This window comes from Lissotriton helveticus, chromosome 3_1 (assembly GCF_964261635.1).
Source record: "Lissotriton helveticus chromosome 3_1, aLisHel1.1, whole genome shotgun sequence".
NCBI lineage: Eukaryota > Metazoa > Chordata > Amphibia > Caudata > Salamandridae > Lissotriton > Lissotriton helveticus.
This window is the reverse complement of record NC_136061.1, coordinates 331,821,610-331,838,566: the sequence shown is the minus strand read 5'-3', so window position 1 is coordinate 331,838,566 and position 16,957 is coordinate 331,821,610. Positions and strand designations below refer to the sequence as shown.

General features: G+C 42.0%; 1 protein-coding gene across 1 annotated transcript in view; it reads left to right on the top strand.

The window, feature by feature from the left end:
* TAX1BP3 (Tax1 binding protein 3) overlaps positions 1–16,957 on the top strand; it is a 204,800-nt gene that overhangs the window by 103,839 nt on the left and 84,004 nt on the right. The window contains exon 2 of the mRNA XM_078679947.1: positions 11,723–11,842. Coding sequence (XP_078536073.1) covers positions 11,723–11,842 — 120 coding nt within the window. The remainder of the gene's footprint in view (positions 1–11,722; positions 11,843–16,957) is intronic.

The following is a 16,957-nucleotide window of genomic DNA, read 5'->3' as shown; positions in this document are numbered from 1 at the left end:
ACCACACGTTTTTCAATCAGAGGATATTGAGGCAAATGTGGAGCATACTCTCTTCTTAACCTATTGTATTCTTTAACACAATCTAGATCAGCACAAATCTTTGTTTCATCACACTCAATCAAGTACAATCCTGATAAAGTTCTGACTCATGATAATGCCACATATGCCATACCCTCTTTAAACACAGAACTTCCAATGTTCACCAAAGCGCTATCTACACTTAAACCTTGAGACTTATGAATTGTCACCGCATATGCCAAACAAATAGGAAACTGTTTTCGGCGAACATAGAAGTCTTTCACGAGCAAAAATCTAGCTGAACAACGACAAATTTGTTCTATTTCATCAATGTCATCAAATTTAATTTTTAAAATTTCAATTCCATCTCTATTTTTGTAATTCACAAAACCAACAACATAACCCATTGCTCCATTTACCAGACCTCTTTCAACATTTAAATTCCTTCTTAAAATGACACGACAATTCAAACACACATTCAGAGTCTTTTCAAAACCAGCAGTTTTAGATATAGTCTTCTCTAATGAATCCAATTTTGATTTCAAATTTTCAGACAAAATAATTGTTGCTCCCATATGCTCTATTTTATCAATAGCTTCCAGTTTCACTATCTCTTCATTTTCTAACTGTAACATTTTGTTGTTGAACATGGAACATTCTTTCAGAGTTGGCATCAAACATATGCCAGATTTCTTCTCATTCATTTTCTTAAAAATATACTCTGGAAGAATGTTTTCATTTGGGTACAAATTTGAAATTAATCGTGCATGTAAAGCTTCTTTCCCTTGCTGACTTACTTTTCCGATCCTTACATCTTGTAGAATATTTTTATAATCTTCATCCTTTGCCTGCCGCATATTTTGAAGCAGTTCTGCATATTTGAAGTTTAACCATATATTAACGTTTCCAATGCTTCCTAGGCACTTCCTGGTATCTTCATGAGTGAGTATTTTGAACACAGGTTGTCCTTTCACTGGAGTCAACTGCAGAAGATCTCCAAAAACAATAATATGTTTTCCTCCAAATAAGACATCATAGTCTGTTCTAAGAATTTCTTGCATTCTCAAATGCACAAAAGCAAGCATTATATTTGACACCATGCTTACTTCATCAATGATAAGAAGTTTCATTTTCTTCAGGACTCTCGAAACTTCGGAACACGCATCTCCAGATAGCTTGTGATACTCCAATTTGTTATCATGCTCCACTGGCAGCATCAGTAAACGATGTAAAGTAATCCCTTTAATGTTATGTGCTGCCTGCCCAGTTGGAGCGGTAACAACACAAGACAGCGGTGATTCAGTCCTTTTCTGCAGATAAGTTGCAATGGCTTTAATCAGAAAACTTTTTCCAGTTCCCGCTTCTCCACTCACGTACAGTTGGACAGGCTTAAATAATGTACATGAGCACTCTTTTTTCTCATGACTGACTCCATATTCAACCTGTTCTGTGACTTCGTCATATATCTGTTTCTGCTCAAGGTTTAGTTGTTTCACCAAATCTTCTAAGTTAACTTCATCATCTTGAGCTTGTTCCATAGCTCTTTCCACCTCATCCATGGCAGTAGCAGCTTCATTTTGGATAATTGGTCCTCCTAGTGGATCCTGACTCAATGAAGCAGAACTCTGACTACCTTGAGAACTGTCTCTCGCAATCTCTGCAGCAATTGTGGCTTCTTGCTCTATTTCTTCATTCAACATTTGCAGATAATTTGGAAAAACAGGACATTCTATGGTATCCTTCGTTGCATTAAAGGAGTCTTCATAACAGAGAAAATCTCCAAGAAGTTCCTCTTCTTCACGCCATGGTTTAAACAGTTGCAAAAGAGCCAAATAATAATATTCTCTTTTATCTGGATTATCACAACTCAATTTGCGATGATTAATCAAATGACCTTTTTTCTGTTTCACTAGACATCCTTCACATCCAATGACTCCATATATTCCATTATTGATATCTTCTCTGATGTTCCTCTTATAAATATATCTTTGCAGAACTTCATAGAGACAAGCGTTCTCAAGGTGATGACTTCTATTTGGATAGTATGTATCCAACATGTTTGTCTTCAAAATATCTGTACTTTCTGGGTCTTTCTCCGCCAAATACTCTATCTCTTGTGTACAGATTTCAAAACTCGATTTCGTGTTGCAGCAAGACCTAGACTCACCCAAATGATGGTTCTAGATTTGGCATAGACACTTGCTGACGACAATCGATCAGAACATTCATATGCTCCAATTTCTCGACTTACAGACTGTAACTGTACAATTTCTTGCTTAGACTCTTTTCATGTGAAATGTCCTCCCACATTTCCTTCAGTTCTGTCTTTTCTTTTTTTGTGATGTAAGACGTCACATATCGAGCTACAGCAATAGAGTTGTCAGCAACGAATTGAATATCCATTTTAGCATTCCACATGGACAAAATCACTGGATTGTAGTCGTTGATGTACTTGGACTCTTCGTCTCTTTTTAAATTGTATGTATTTTTTGGTGATTTCCTCGTCACAGTATGTCGCAGAGAAGACATTAAATTATTTACTCTTCCTTTAGAAATCACTGGTCGTGGAAACGCGAAACGACATTTTGTGTAGAACTTGTCCTTGTTTCTGAATTTTCGACGACAGTACTTTCCACAACGATGGGATTGAAAGCGTAAAACTTGTTGCCTTAAACTGTTTTCTTCCGTAGTTTTCGGAACAGCACATGTTGAATACTCTTCAATGAAACTCATGACTGTCTCATCTGAATCTGTTCCAAATTTGGGTGCATCTTTAATCCATAACAACATATGTATGTGAGGAGCACCTCTCGCTTGATACTCCTTTCTCCAAAAGAAATCCAAAACCTCTCCAAGGGGAGGATTTTTTTTTGTTGGTAATAAAAGACATCATAGCTTCAAATCTATGATTGAAATATCTGCATACATTCACTGGATCCAAAGAACACAGTTCTCCAGGTGTTTTGAATTCTATATTTTGTATATTAGCATTGGCCTCTCATAGAAATTGAAGTAAGTCCTCCCATGCATACTCGGCACAGCTAAGAGTGAGGAACCATGTAGGAGTTCCTAAGTTTCTTAGCATACATTTCAATTCCCCTTGGCAACGGTACCAATACTCATTTGTACCACGCTGACATGCCATGAGATTGATTAGATGAGATTCTAAAATATTATCTTGCAGATTCACTTTCTCCATAAAGTCCCTCGCCGAAACATTTTGTAGATGTGCTCCACTTTTCAGAATATGGTTTACTGCATAAGAAAACCCAGACAAGTCACTTTCATACAGTAGATGAAACAAATAGGGAATGCATTGACGAAACCTTGCATCTTCAGCATATAATCTTACAGTTCGATATTCAGATGCAGGTCATATCGTCCACCTCGACTTGTTGGAAATAGCTGTGGAAAACGAGCTTCCAAACTTTCTTCCCATACACTAATGGGACTTCCTTTTGCTGTTTTCATTTGAAACAATTCAATTGCATTCCCCATTACTACTTTGGAATGCAAGAGATAGGCTTCATGAAGCCTAGTCCACTGCATTCTTAGACACAAGCCTCAACACCTATGCTCCCCAGGAAAGCCCAAACAAGTACCTTTTTTGCCCCATATTTAAAAATTAACGCATGTAGGTAGATGCGTCACTTTTTAAACCTCTGCGCCACATTATACTCAAAAATGTAAAAACCATTTATTTTCCCCAAAATCGTTTTTGACATTACATTTAGAAAACACAGCACAGATCCTATTTACAATCATCTGCCTCACAGCAGGGATAAGACTGAGGCAAAATCTTGCACCTGCCTCACAACAGGAATACGAGTGAGGCAAACGCTTTCTCATGGAGCTTCACAATTTTAAAAAATACAATTCCTCTATGCAAACAAACTCAATATGCTTCCTACACTGTTTTAAAACACAGCTAACATCATTGTAAAGAGTCAAATTGACACGTATGTCTAAGAATGCAGACAGGGATATGCTTCATGAAGCCTAGTCCACTGCACACTTAGATACAATCCTCACCACCTAGGCTCCCCAGGAAAGCCCAAACATGTACCTTTTTTCCCATATTTAAAAAGTGACGCATGTATGCGTCATTTTTTAAACCTTTGCGCCACATTATACTCAAAAGTAAAATCCATTTATTTTCCCCAAAATCGTTTTTGACATCACATTTAGGAAACACAACACAGATCATATTTACAACCATCTGCCTCACAGCAGGGATAAGACTGAGGCAAAATCTTGCACATGAAGCTTCACAATTTTACAAAATACAATTCCTCTATGCAAACAAACTCAATATGCTTCCTACACTGAGTTAACACAGGTAACATTGTAAAGAGTCAAATGTATTTCTATTAAACATGCACACATTCTTTATTCCTTTTAAAAAAATGTAAAAACTATTTATTTTCCCCAAAATCGTTTTTTACATCACATTTACAAAACACAGCACAGGTCCTATGTAGAAGCATTCCATGTCACGACTAAAAATTCACAATTTTACAAAATACAATTAACGCTTTCACATGAAGCTTCACAATTTTAACAAATACAATTCCTCTATGCAAACAAACTCAATATGCTTCCTACACTGAGTTAACACAGGTAACATCATTGTAAAGAGTCAAATGTATTTCTTTAAACATGCACACATTCTTTATTCCTTTAAAAAAATGTAAAATCCATTCATTTTTCACAAAATCGTTTTTGACTTCACATTTAAAAAAACACAGCACAGGTCCCAAATAAAAGCATTCCATATCACTACTAAAACTTCACAATTTTACAAAATACAATTCCTCTATGCAGTAAAAACTTTTTACCAAGCATTATCAAAAAGCATGACACAAAGCAACATTAAAAAACCACAATTTGCTTCCAAATCTTCTCCATGGAGTATACAAGTCTCTATGTATATTAAATGAATCATAACTCACCTTTACAAATGCTTTAGGAGATTCAGAACAGTGTCAGATACACACACCAATATTTCTTTAGCAGAGCAAAAGGTATGTTCTCCAGGCACTGCAAACCATATAGGCACAGAAATCCTCTAATTGTACACACATATTCCTCATGGTAACCAATCAAAACTCTTCCCTCTGTATTTTCAAACCAACACCCTTCGCCCCCTCAGCCTTTTCTACCTGTTACCATAGCAACTCCCTCCTCACTGAGCTGCCAGGGTTAAAAGTTTATTCTACAATGTTGCAAATCACCTCTGCAAGGATGTTTGACCTGCAAATACACCAGCTTATCTGGTGCCATGTTTCTTTAAATTACTTTTTTTTTTAACCATTCAAATTACTTCTTACACAGAACACAACCATGCACCCTAACTTTCAGTTTTCACCTATCTCATTCTACCAATCATTGCTTGTGATTCAAGAGCACTGAAACTCCAGTTTTTTGGTTTTTTTTTTGCAACCTCCTATTGTCCCAACTGCCATTTCTTTTCCATACTTCATCTGACTGCATCAGAATCTCCTCTCACCATGTATTCTGTCTGGATTATTGGACATAGCTATATCCACTGGGCTCAAAGGTATGCTAGTACCAGAAATTTTCACAACCTTGATTTATCAAACGTGAACATCAAATGGATTGGCCAGAGAGGATTAAAACGTCACCAATTGATTCCATTGGTGAAAACCTTTTTGCATTTGCCACACCCTGACCTGTTAATTGTGCACTGTGGAGGAAATGACTTGGGCACTTTGACTGGTGTAGCTCTGGAAATGCTTTTAAAGGACACCTTTGATCAATTGATGGCACTTTTTCCACAAACTGCCTTGGTGTATATTCCAATATATGCCAAAGGCAGAAATGGAAGTGGTCCAACCAATTTTGTCCACAATTTGAAAAAGCACGGAAACATGTGAATAAATCTGTTTCTGCTTACATGAGAGACTATGGAATGGGTTCAATATACAACAACAACTTGCGTTACAACATGCAAGATATTTACAGAGAAGATGGTGTGCACTTCTCAGATGAAGGGAATAGAATATTCCTCCTGAATTTAAGACTGTGCATTGGTACCTACTTGTAGGTACCTAAATCAGCCACACAACCCAAAAGCCCTTTTCAGGGCTACCCTATCTCTGATCACTCAAATGATTATCTTTTTCTAACTTTTTTCACTATTTTTCACTATAGTACGCTCCCCGGTACGCTTCCCGGTGCGCGTACCGGGCGCTCCCCCGCGAAAAATAAAAACTATTTTTTTCTTGTTTGCCTATTTCGGCCTCCTAAGACCCCCTCAGAAAACCTAGAGGGTCAAGCAGTGCCTACGATGCCCCCTTATACCCATTCCCAACGTTGTTTGTCCTCCATTTTCTGTCTGAAATCTACCGAAACACAAAATGGAGGACTCCCGTAGCGCTGCCGGTACGCGTACCGGGGCGCGCACCGGGAAGCGCTCCCAAAAATGTTAAGTTAATTTACATAAAAACCACTGGAGACACTTTTACCAAATATAGAATAGGCCATACTACATACCAGTCCCTACCATTTTCCCAAATTTGGTGGAATTCCATTGAGTCATTTGAGCTGTAGCCCTGTCTAAATATCCTGAGGTAAATTACTTCACAAAAACACATCTGAAGTGTTAGAATTGACAACCAATTAAAATGTTACTTTCATTTTCTACTTTTTTTAACCTGACATTTGATTGGTTATGTACCTGAATATATATAAAGAAAGAGAGGGAAACACAGCCATTTTGACTACTACTTCCTGGTGTACATTTCAAAAGGATTATCACTAATAACTTCAACTTCTTTTTAAAGGTAAGTTGTTATTTTAAAAACTGAAGTATATTGTGCACTTTAAGTTAATATGGAAAACTTTTTCTGATAGTTATATACTATCCCTCTGTAATAGTTATAGATTTAGATAGACTTCTCTGCTATAGTTATGGATGGATTTAGGCTTGTCTTGTATAATTATGAATTTACTTAGGTTTCATCACATACACTTTTTTATATTTCTACTTCCAGCCTGATACCATACACTGCCCAAAGATAACTTCACTGTTAAAAAATCAAAACTACCTGTCTGAACTTAAACCCAACAGTGCCCTATCTCTACTGATATATTTGTTTTTTATGCAATTTACAGCAACATAATGGAAGGAGATCAAAATAAATGTAATATTTCATTCGAACTTGATCTTCAGGACAACCCAGAGGATGAGAATAATGATTCAGATTTTTTGGATCAGTCTCTTGATGAAGAGTTTCTGAAATATGTGGAAGAAATGGAATCATGTAATCCAAATGAGGACATTCCCGACAACATAATGTTGGAAGTCTTATTAAAATTTGAAAAATCAGAGAAATAAATTGATATTTAATAATTAAACATTGTTCCAGACATTATTCTTTTTTATATGTAATCAATGAAATAGTACCAAAATGAATATAATATAATGTGAGACTAATAGTATACTGTGCAACTTTTTTGTTTTACATAGTACATTTGCTCATAGATACTTCCTTTCTCCCACTATATTATTTCCAAAGTGTTTTTGACTTCTCTTTTTCATCTCCTGCCTCCATGTTCTTTATGTTTTCCTGACAGACTATGGTATGCATTCCATATACCACAATAACTTCTATAACAGCATGCAAATTATCTACAGAGGAAACGGTGTACATTGAATTTAAGACTCTGCATTGGTACCTACATGTTGGTACTTAAATCACCCACACAACACAACAACTCTAATCAGAGATACCCTACCTCTAAGCACTTAAAATTATTATTTTAGTGTTTCACTGAGTTTTCCCCATGTGTGGGGGTGGGGGAGGTGTGTGTGGGGGATGTGCGGGGTGTGTCTGTGAGGTGTGTATGTGTGTGTGTGTGTGTGTCTGGGGGGGATGAGGTGTATATCTTGTGGGGTATGTGGGTGTGGGTGGGGATGTGGGTGTGTAAAGTGTGGGGTGTTTTGGTGTAGGTGGAAGTGTGGGTGTGTGAGGTGTGTTTGTGGTGTGTGTGGGTGTGGGGAGTATGTGTATAGGATGTGTGTGTATGTGTGGATGTGTCTGTGAGGTGTGTGTGGGGGGGAGGTGTGTGGGATGTGTGAGGTGTGTCTGTGAGGTATCTGTGTGTGCGTGTGTGTGTGTGTGTTGGGGGGTGAGGTGTGTGTGTGTGTGTCTGGGTGTGTGGGATGTGTGGTTGTGAGTGTTAATGTATAAGGTGTCGGTGTAGGGCTGTGGGGTGTTTGGGTGTGGGTGGAGGTGTGCGTGTGTAAGGTGTGTGTGGGGAGTGTGTGACTGTGGGGGTGTAGGGTTGTGTGCGTGTGGGTGTGTGTGGGACGTACTTGTAGGTACCTAAAACAGCCACACAACCCAAAATCTCTTTTCAGAGCTACCCTACCTGTAATCACTCAAAATGATTATTTTACATTATTATTTTCACTATTTTTCACCAAAGTACGCTCCCCGGTGCCCGTTTTTTTTTTACTCGAGGAACCCTTTTATGGCCCCCACATCAAACCTAGGGGGTCAGGGGGGGTCTACCCTGCCCCCTTTTCATTATTTTCCCTTTTGTTTTTACCACCTCTTGTGTCTCGATCCTACCGAGACACAAGATGGCGGCCGCTGCGGACTGTTTCGAATGTTTACAGACACCCGAAAGCCAATCAGCTTTCCGTGCGCAAGTCGCGTGGGGCGCCCGGAGCGCTCCCCGGTACGCGCACCGGGGCGCGCTTACAGATATATAATTTTTTTTTAAACTAAATTACTCTAAATCCTCTGGAGCACATATCTTGAGACATAGCAAAGGCACATCGGGCTACCAGTCCCTACTATTTTGCCAAGTTTGGTGAAAATCCATTCAGCTGTTCGAGCTAAAAGTGCGACAGACCGCCCTATGGAAATTAACATGGGGAAAACACGTTTTGGGACCCCCTTTTATCTCGACCCCCGCTTGACGAATCTCCCCCCCCCCCCCCCCCCCAAACTTTCAGGGAAGGAGCGGAGCGCCGCGAGGCAAAGTTGCTGAAAAATTCAGGCTGATTCCTCAACCGGCGCCAAAGTTATTCCAAATAGAATGTTGCGATTTCCCTATGGAAATCGATCCTAACTATATATACCTACTGGCGACCGCCAGCAGGTTATATATATATATATATATATATATATATATATGAAATTGAATCCTGACCGCCAAACGTGGCGGAACAGCAGGCGTGGACCTCTTCAACAAACAGCAGTTCAAAACGCGAACCAAAGCCACAGCAGACAAAAGATGTTTTCACCAATCCATTTTATTGCAGAAAATGTAAGAGCCTGTGCCCTCCCTGACGCGTTTCGCTCCGCAAGCGGAGCTTGATCACATGACGCGTCAGGAGTAGGACGAGCATTAAATTGACAATAAAAGCCCAAGCGCCTAAAAAAACAGGACGCAAGGGTGGCATGAAAGCAAATGAACGTTGAAATAGCATTCAATACACTGAAAATTGTCTATTAACATCACTGAGAGATGGGGGGCACAATATCACTGCATAGTGCATTAAGAATTATAAATCAAGTTGGTCTTTTATCCATGTAACAGTAGTAATGAGACCTCAAACCAAATTAGATCTCAAAGCTTAAAACTCGAGGACATAGACGATTAAACAATGCCAAACAAAACATATATGTCACAAGATCAATATCAAACATGATTAAATAACCAAAAATCAATGACAGATCAAAATGTGAAAACAGTTCATTGCCAGTGCAAACATGATGGTCTATTTAATCTACGTCCAAATGTCTTAATAATATTTTTGCTCAAGTCAATACATAATTCTTCTTGTCATGCAAGCCCTCTCAGACGAGTGAATACAAAAAGTGCCTTCATGCTAAAGTGCCAATGCCTAAAATTCATTGTATAATACAATATAAAACTTTACTAATAGCAGCGGAGGAACCAATGTGAAACATTACCCTTAGTGCTGTGCAAAAAATATATATACATCAAACAGATTCATTATCTTTTTAATCATTTTTTAGAGATGTTAAACTTCCGGTCAGATAGATAATAAGTCACTAGACATCATAGAAAATGGTGTAATTCATCAAAGGCATTAAGCCCATTAGGGGCCCGGGTGTCAAGTAATAGAATGAAAATATATATATATATATATATATATATATATATATATATATATATATATATATATATATATATATATATATATATATATATATAATGTAATATACACACGCACACATTTAAGGGATCCAGGAATTTTAGGGGTAGGGGTATAGGGTGGAAATGGTATGTTTAGGTGTGGGTAAGGGTACTGGGTGGTAAGGATATTTATGGCTATATTTAGGGTTATAGGGTGGGTACAAATATTGACGGTAAGGATGTTTTTAGGGTTTAGGGGTGGGTAGGGGTATTGGGTGGTAAGGGTGATTTTTACAGTTTAGGGATGGGTAAGGGATTGGTTTGTAAGGTTTTATGTTTCTGGGGTTAAGGGGTTGGTAGGAATAAAGGGTGGTAAATGTATTCTAGGGGTAGGTAAGAATAACAAGTACTAAGGGTATTTGAGGTTTTTGGGGGTGGGTAGGGACATAGGGTGGTAAGGGTAATTAAAAAAGGGATGTTTTGGGTTTATAAATAAATCACTTACCTTATAAGATAAAACCAATTGTCTATCAAGGAAGCTGCTTGCTGGCGTGCATCCTAACCGCTGGTGGTGCAGGCTCTGAAGCACTACCGCAAGCGTTTTGAAGTATAAATCAATCTTCCTCCCTTCAAGAGAAAAGGCCTGCACTCGGAAAGGTGAGGAGTCACTGCATTTTATTAAGACAGCACTAGTCACTGAACGCGTTTCGGCTGCTCAACCATTTTTTATATGTCCACCTCACGTGATATCATTATGGTAAACGTAAACAAAATACTATGCCTCTCGCATGCCCCTATACATCACATTATAAGTATTTAGTGATATCACAATCCGTAATGTGTGAATTCATTTTAATAGAAAGCTGGCGATATTCAGGTGTAAAATATTAAAATCTTATAATCCATTAGCATGGAGGACAATACATTTTCCAATTGCAACAATGCTAAAAAGTCAAGTGCTGTGTTTTAAAATGTAACTGTCTCCCGTGCCCACCACTTAGCAAAGTTACCACCTTGGTGCCCAGCTCCAAGCATATCCAAAATTCCAAGGGCTTAGCACAGGAAAGTAAAGTCCCCGCCAATGGTCGTGTCAAACTCACTCGACTCCTCTGCCTGTATCCCTGCTTTCCCCCATAGTTCCAACGTGATGCTCGGGGGCTCGCCAGTCGTAATTATTTATCAAGGAAGCTGCTGGCAGTCCTGCATCCTAACCTCTGGTGGTTCAGGCTCTGAAGCACTACCGCAAGCGCTGTGAATATCAATCAATTTTCCTACCCGTCGAGAGAAAAGTGGTTAAAAATGTGTGGTAAAGGCATTCATTGTAACGGTCAGCATTGTAATGTCATACAACCCAGTAATAGAACGTTATTTGTATTCTACGCACAGCCAAAGAAAGGGAGCACCCTAAACACCTATTGATTCTGCTACCAATATGTCTGAAATATGTAAAATGATGGTCTGCTTGGGGTCCATCCCCCTTCTTCAATATAACAGATACCAACCCCAGTGTGACTCATTAGAGACAAAGTGGCAGCCGTAAAGATGTATATTTTCTTTCTTCCAGCAACGGGTTGAGATCCACAAACTGCGTCAGGGGGAGAACCTAATCCTTGGTTTCAGCATTGGTGGTGGAATTGACCAAGACCCGTCTCAGAATCCCTTCTCCGAGGACAAGACTGACAAGGTGAGGCTCCATCACCAACTTTGCGAGGCCCACTTTATGTGGGCTGAAAAGGTTATGATGGGTGCTCTTTTTTATTGACATAACATAACATGTACTTTTGTATAGCGCACGTATCACCCGAAAGTCTCAAGGCGCTAAATAACAGATGTATATTGTTACCCAACTCAATGGCACTCATTTTATCGACCTCAGATGGATGAAAGGCTGAGTGGACCCGCCAGGATTAGAACCTGTGACCAGGAGGTCGAACACAGGCCCCTACAGTGAATGCATTTGTCCCCTGCGCCACCAGACTCAGTTATTCAACAAAGGTCATTAGGTCTCGCCTGAGACAGCGCATGTGTTGTTGCTTACAAGACATTTTTGTTATCTTAAAGTGCCATTGTTTACCATTACTTAGCTTTATCAGTCTCATTTGCTTGTTACACATGTGTTAGCGCACGTGGGCTTTGCATTCTCTTGTTGTTTGACCCTCTCCTGGAGTATGCTAAAGTACTGTAGTCCTTCCACTTTTCACTTTTTGGGAGCTACTTTTTTTTCTTTTTCTTGAAGCACTCCAAGAGAGAGTGCATGTGTTTGAGAACTATCTTCTATATGTACTTCTCCCTCCCCCACACTCTGTCCACCACCTGCTCTCATGTAATTGTAATTTGTAATTAGTGCTGTTGGGTTAAAAACAAATCCAGTTCAGGCAGGAACAGTGGAACAGCAAGCACAACGGCCATTCAAGGAGTTTAAAACACTGCCTTCTGAGAGGTCCATCCGGGCATCTGCCCTACATACATTTGTGGTGATTACCAGGCACGTGCTCCCCTGCAACTGCTTTGACACCGCTGCTGGCTGACTCTAGGAGAGTGCTGCACTCCTGTGGTTTCGTTTGCCCAGCTACAGCTGTGGATCATCCCAGTGAAGATGAAGTGCTTGCTCGGGGATCGCCCTTGAGAACAAAGTTAGTATCAAGACCTGCCAGTGCCTAATAACTGGGGCGCCCCTGATCCCTCCAGTTTGCCCACTCACTGCCTGGAATACCCATCCCTAGTTGGTGATGATTTGCCTGGGTCAGAGTACCGGGCCTAGTCTGAGGTGCCTGCGACAACAGTGGCTGGTGAGTGAATGCCTTCCATATCACTCTCTCACACTTGCAGCATCTACTAGTACAGAGGGGGAGGGGAATGCACCTTTCTGGTCATCCCAAATGACCCGCAAGGGGCCACGGTGCAGCGCTTTTTGATCCAACCCACGTTCTCCTGCGGAGACTCCTGACACCAAGGGGCCTCTCTTCTACAATTTGGTGGCTGCCTGGGGGAAGGACGGCCCTTTTCCTGTCACTGCCTCTTGCAACATTGGTCGCTGCTGGCTGGGCGCCCTGCGTTGGCTGATCACCTCAGTAAATCACGCCGGGTGGCTGGTTTTATTCCTATTTTCCTCGCAGGGTGCAATGGAGGGAGCTTCAACACTTCACCCACTTGTGAGGGCGGATCACTCCGATCAGCTGGGAGGACGAGAGAGTGAAAGGGAAAACTGACAGGCTGCGGGTGCAGGGGGTGGCAAGTACTGCAACAATTAGCCCCCCACCCCCGTAGTCGCTTCTTGGATCACTGCTCGAGGAACCCAGACAATCCACCAATGATGACTGGCAGCATGGGAGCCCGCACAGTCCACCAGACTAAATTAGATAAATACACTCAACCAAAGACCATGCTGTGGCTCCAATGGTGAAGGGACAGCAAGCACAACTAAGTCAGAACCCTGTGACAGAAGAAACAACCACGCTCACAGATATCATGGCAGCAATACAAGGATTCAGAGTAGTTCTGGAGGGCAAGATAGACTGTCTCCAACGAGGTTACCTTAATGCATGCTGCTCTCCAAAACCTGGGAGCCCACGTCAGAGAGGCGAAAAGCTCAATCACCACCCCTCAAACGGATAACAAAGCCTTTGAGTCCCAAGTTAGAGAGCTGCGCACCATTACTAAGGTCCAAAATTCAAAGCTAGAAGATTTTGAGGGGCACCCTTGGAGGAATAATATCCTCATCATTGATGTTCCGGAATGATCAGAGGGGCCAGCGGTTGACTTATTTGTAAAACACCTTGTATCTGAAACAGTTACAACCGCGAGGACTCTAAAAATACGACTCTGTAGAGCGTGCCCATAGTGTCCCAGGCGCTGCTCTGAGACCCGGTGCACCCCTAAGTCTTCTAGTGGTGCACATCTCTAATTACCACAATCGAGATGTCATCTTGCAATCCGCTCGCAGTGCATCACCAGTTGATGTGATAATGCCACCGTCACCATTTTACCAGATTTCGCCCTTCGTGTGCAGACACTGCGTCGCTTCTCCCTTGAGGTTAAGAGTGCGTTGAGGGAGCGTGACATAAAATATTCCATGCTATTCCCAGCAAAACTGCGTGTGATGGTGGAAGGCAAAACTTGGTCTTAAACTCCCCATAGGAGGATCGAGATTGGCTGGATGCCTGGAGAATGATTGGGGGTGCGGGTTCTCAACCTCCCCAAGGATAATGACGCCTGTTAGCAGTCACTCCGTGAAAAATGCAAGACTCAGCGGGCTAGCTGGAGTGTTATTGCCAGCCAAAGAGTACTTCTACAAGGCTCCTCCTTGGGGCCGCTGCCAAGCGACATGCAACAAAAAGTTCTCTTGCCTGTTCCAGGTCACGGCGAACTGTAACGCTGTGGTGGAATCCATATCCTCCCTTACATTGTAACATAGATTGGCGCGACAGGCACTCTACACAGGTGGGGGGGATGTGCACATTTTTAGGTACGGACATGGTTTTCTTGCAGCAGGCACATTTACAGGGAACACACATCATGCCCTGAATTGGTGGGGGTAGGAAATGGTTGCTCATGCGGCATACGTGACTGGTTCCTGAGGGGCAGGCATATTGGTGTGAAGATGTCTCCCATTCATAGTAAACAAAAGCTTGGTCTGACTCCCATAGGAGAAACCTAGCACTCACTGGACAATGGGACGGCACCACCCATAACATTATCTCCCTTTATGTACCCTCAAGACTTTACAATGCAGCATTCTCTGACCTTAGTGCCCCTCTCCTCAGACTACCTGAGGGAGCCTGTTATTGGGATGGGGGGAATTTAACGCAGCCCTGTGCAACGCCAATGATGGCTGGGCTCCTTGCCAGTCACAACCGACTCATTGCCCCCTTTCCAACTTTATCAGCGATCGGCCTTGCCTACGTGTGGCATTCCTTTAATACAACAGTACAACAATACAGTTATCACTTGGGAGCCCATGGAAGCCTCTAGAGTATTGATTATCTACTTACCTTAGAGTAAGACCTTCCACATTTCAGTGAGGTTCATCGCTAGAGGAATCTCGGATCACTTCCCAGTGTACACCACCTTCGGTCGACTGGTCCATGGCAGTAAGCGAAGGGTCGTGCTGAATCCCTGGTATCTGAAACTTCCCCGAATTTGTGCGGGCCTTCAAGATGCCACAGATCATTACTTCAAAGAGACCACGGGTTTGGTGGGCTGTGCTAGGTTGCTATGGGAGGCATATAAGACGGTTATATGAGGCTAGGGGTCTAGGGCTGATAGCCGGTCACAAAAAGGAAAGGAGAGCTCAGTTGGACACACTTGAGGGAGAGGTCCTGGCGCTGGTGTCCCAACTCACAACAAGGAATCAAGGAACCATATAACAAAGTTTATCCCTGAAACAAAAAGAGTATAAAGATGTTGCAACGGAGGCTGTGAGCTTTCCCCCACACAACTCAGCACTGCCTCTGTGAGGTGTGCGATAAGGCTGCAAAACATCTGGTGTGGCTAGATAGAAGGGAAGTGGCGTCGCAATGAGTTCAGGAGATCTGAACAACAAGGGTGAGCGTGTTAAAGATAGACAGGGTGTGGCTGATGTATTTGCATACTACTATGCCCGCTTGTACTCCCCGGCTTATACAGAGGAGGAATCCGGTGAACTCTTTTATGATATTCAAATGCTGAGTCTCTAAAGGCAGACCAGGAACTCCTAGAGGAGGAAGTAATGGAAAGCGAGGTGACACAAGCCATACGAGACTTCGCATCCAGGAAAGCAGTGTACCAGAAAGATGTACCAATTGAATTCTACAAACTCGCAGCTACCACAATTATCGCCTGCCTCCTGTGGATGTAGCAACTCGGTGGGGAGGATTGGAAGCGGGGCGAGGGAGAGTGGGGGTAGAGCTGCCTGCAGACCAGAGGTTAGCTACCATAGTTGTTAACCATAAAGCGGGCAAGCCACCGTAAGAGTGTGCCTCTTACAGGCCCATTTTGCTTTTAAACATGGAAGTGAAAATTCTGGCGAGGCTCCTAGCAACACATCTGGTCAAGGTAATTTGCTCCTCGATCCATCCAGATCAATTCGGCTTTATGTCCTGGGCCTGGCGGAAACTATCCATGAAGATACTCTTCTGCTGTCCCTTGACGCACAGATGGTATTTGATACAGTGGAATGGTCCTTTTATGTATGCAGTCTTGGAGAAGCTAGGGTATGGCCCCCGATTTGGCTCCTGGATTTGGCTCCTCTACTCTGACCCCTCACCCGAATAACAGTGAATGGAGGCATGTCCACAGTATTTCACCTCTGTCGGGGCACAAGGCAAGGCTGCCCGTAATAGCCCAACATTTTTTTCTTAGTCCTAAAGACACTTGCAGCCTGTACTCCAAGCGACTCTTTGATTAGGGAGCTGCGGTGAACCACAGACTGGGAGGATAGAATTTCCCTTTACGCAGAAGATGTCCTTCTTTACTTTGCTGACCCATCCTATGACCTTGATGAGGTCCTGAACACATTCACAAACATTTGCCGGTACTCTGGCTATACCATCAATTGGAACAAGTTGCTGATTTATGTCCTCCATGGACCTGTGCTGCTCTACCTGAAGACTACGCTGCCCAGGTGGCCATGCAAGGTTTCTGTTATATGGGGTCTTCATCACCACCGACCCCAAACTCTTTTACTCACACAATCTTGAACCACCTCTTACTCTGGACCATCTATAGGAGACCACGCACTACACCCCTCCTTAGCCTACAGGAGTTATAGTACACTTTGGCACACAGATTTAAACGTGTTGGGCTGGTGGTGAACAATTAC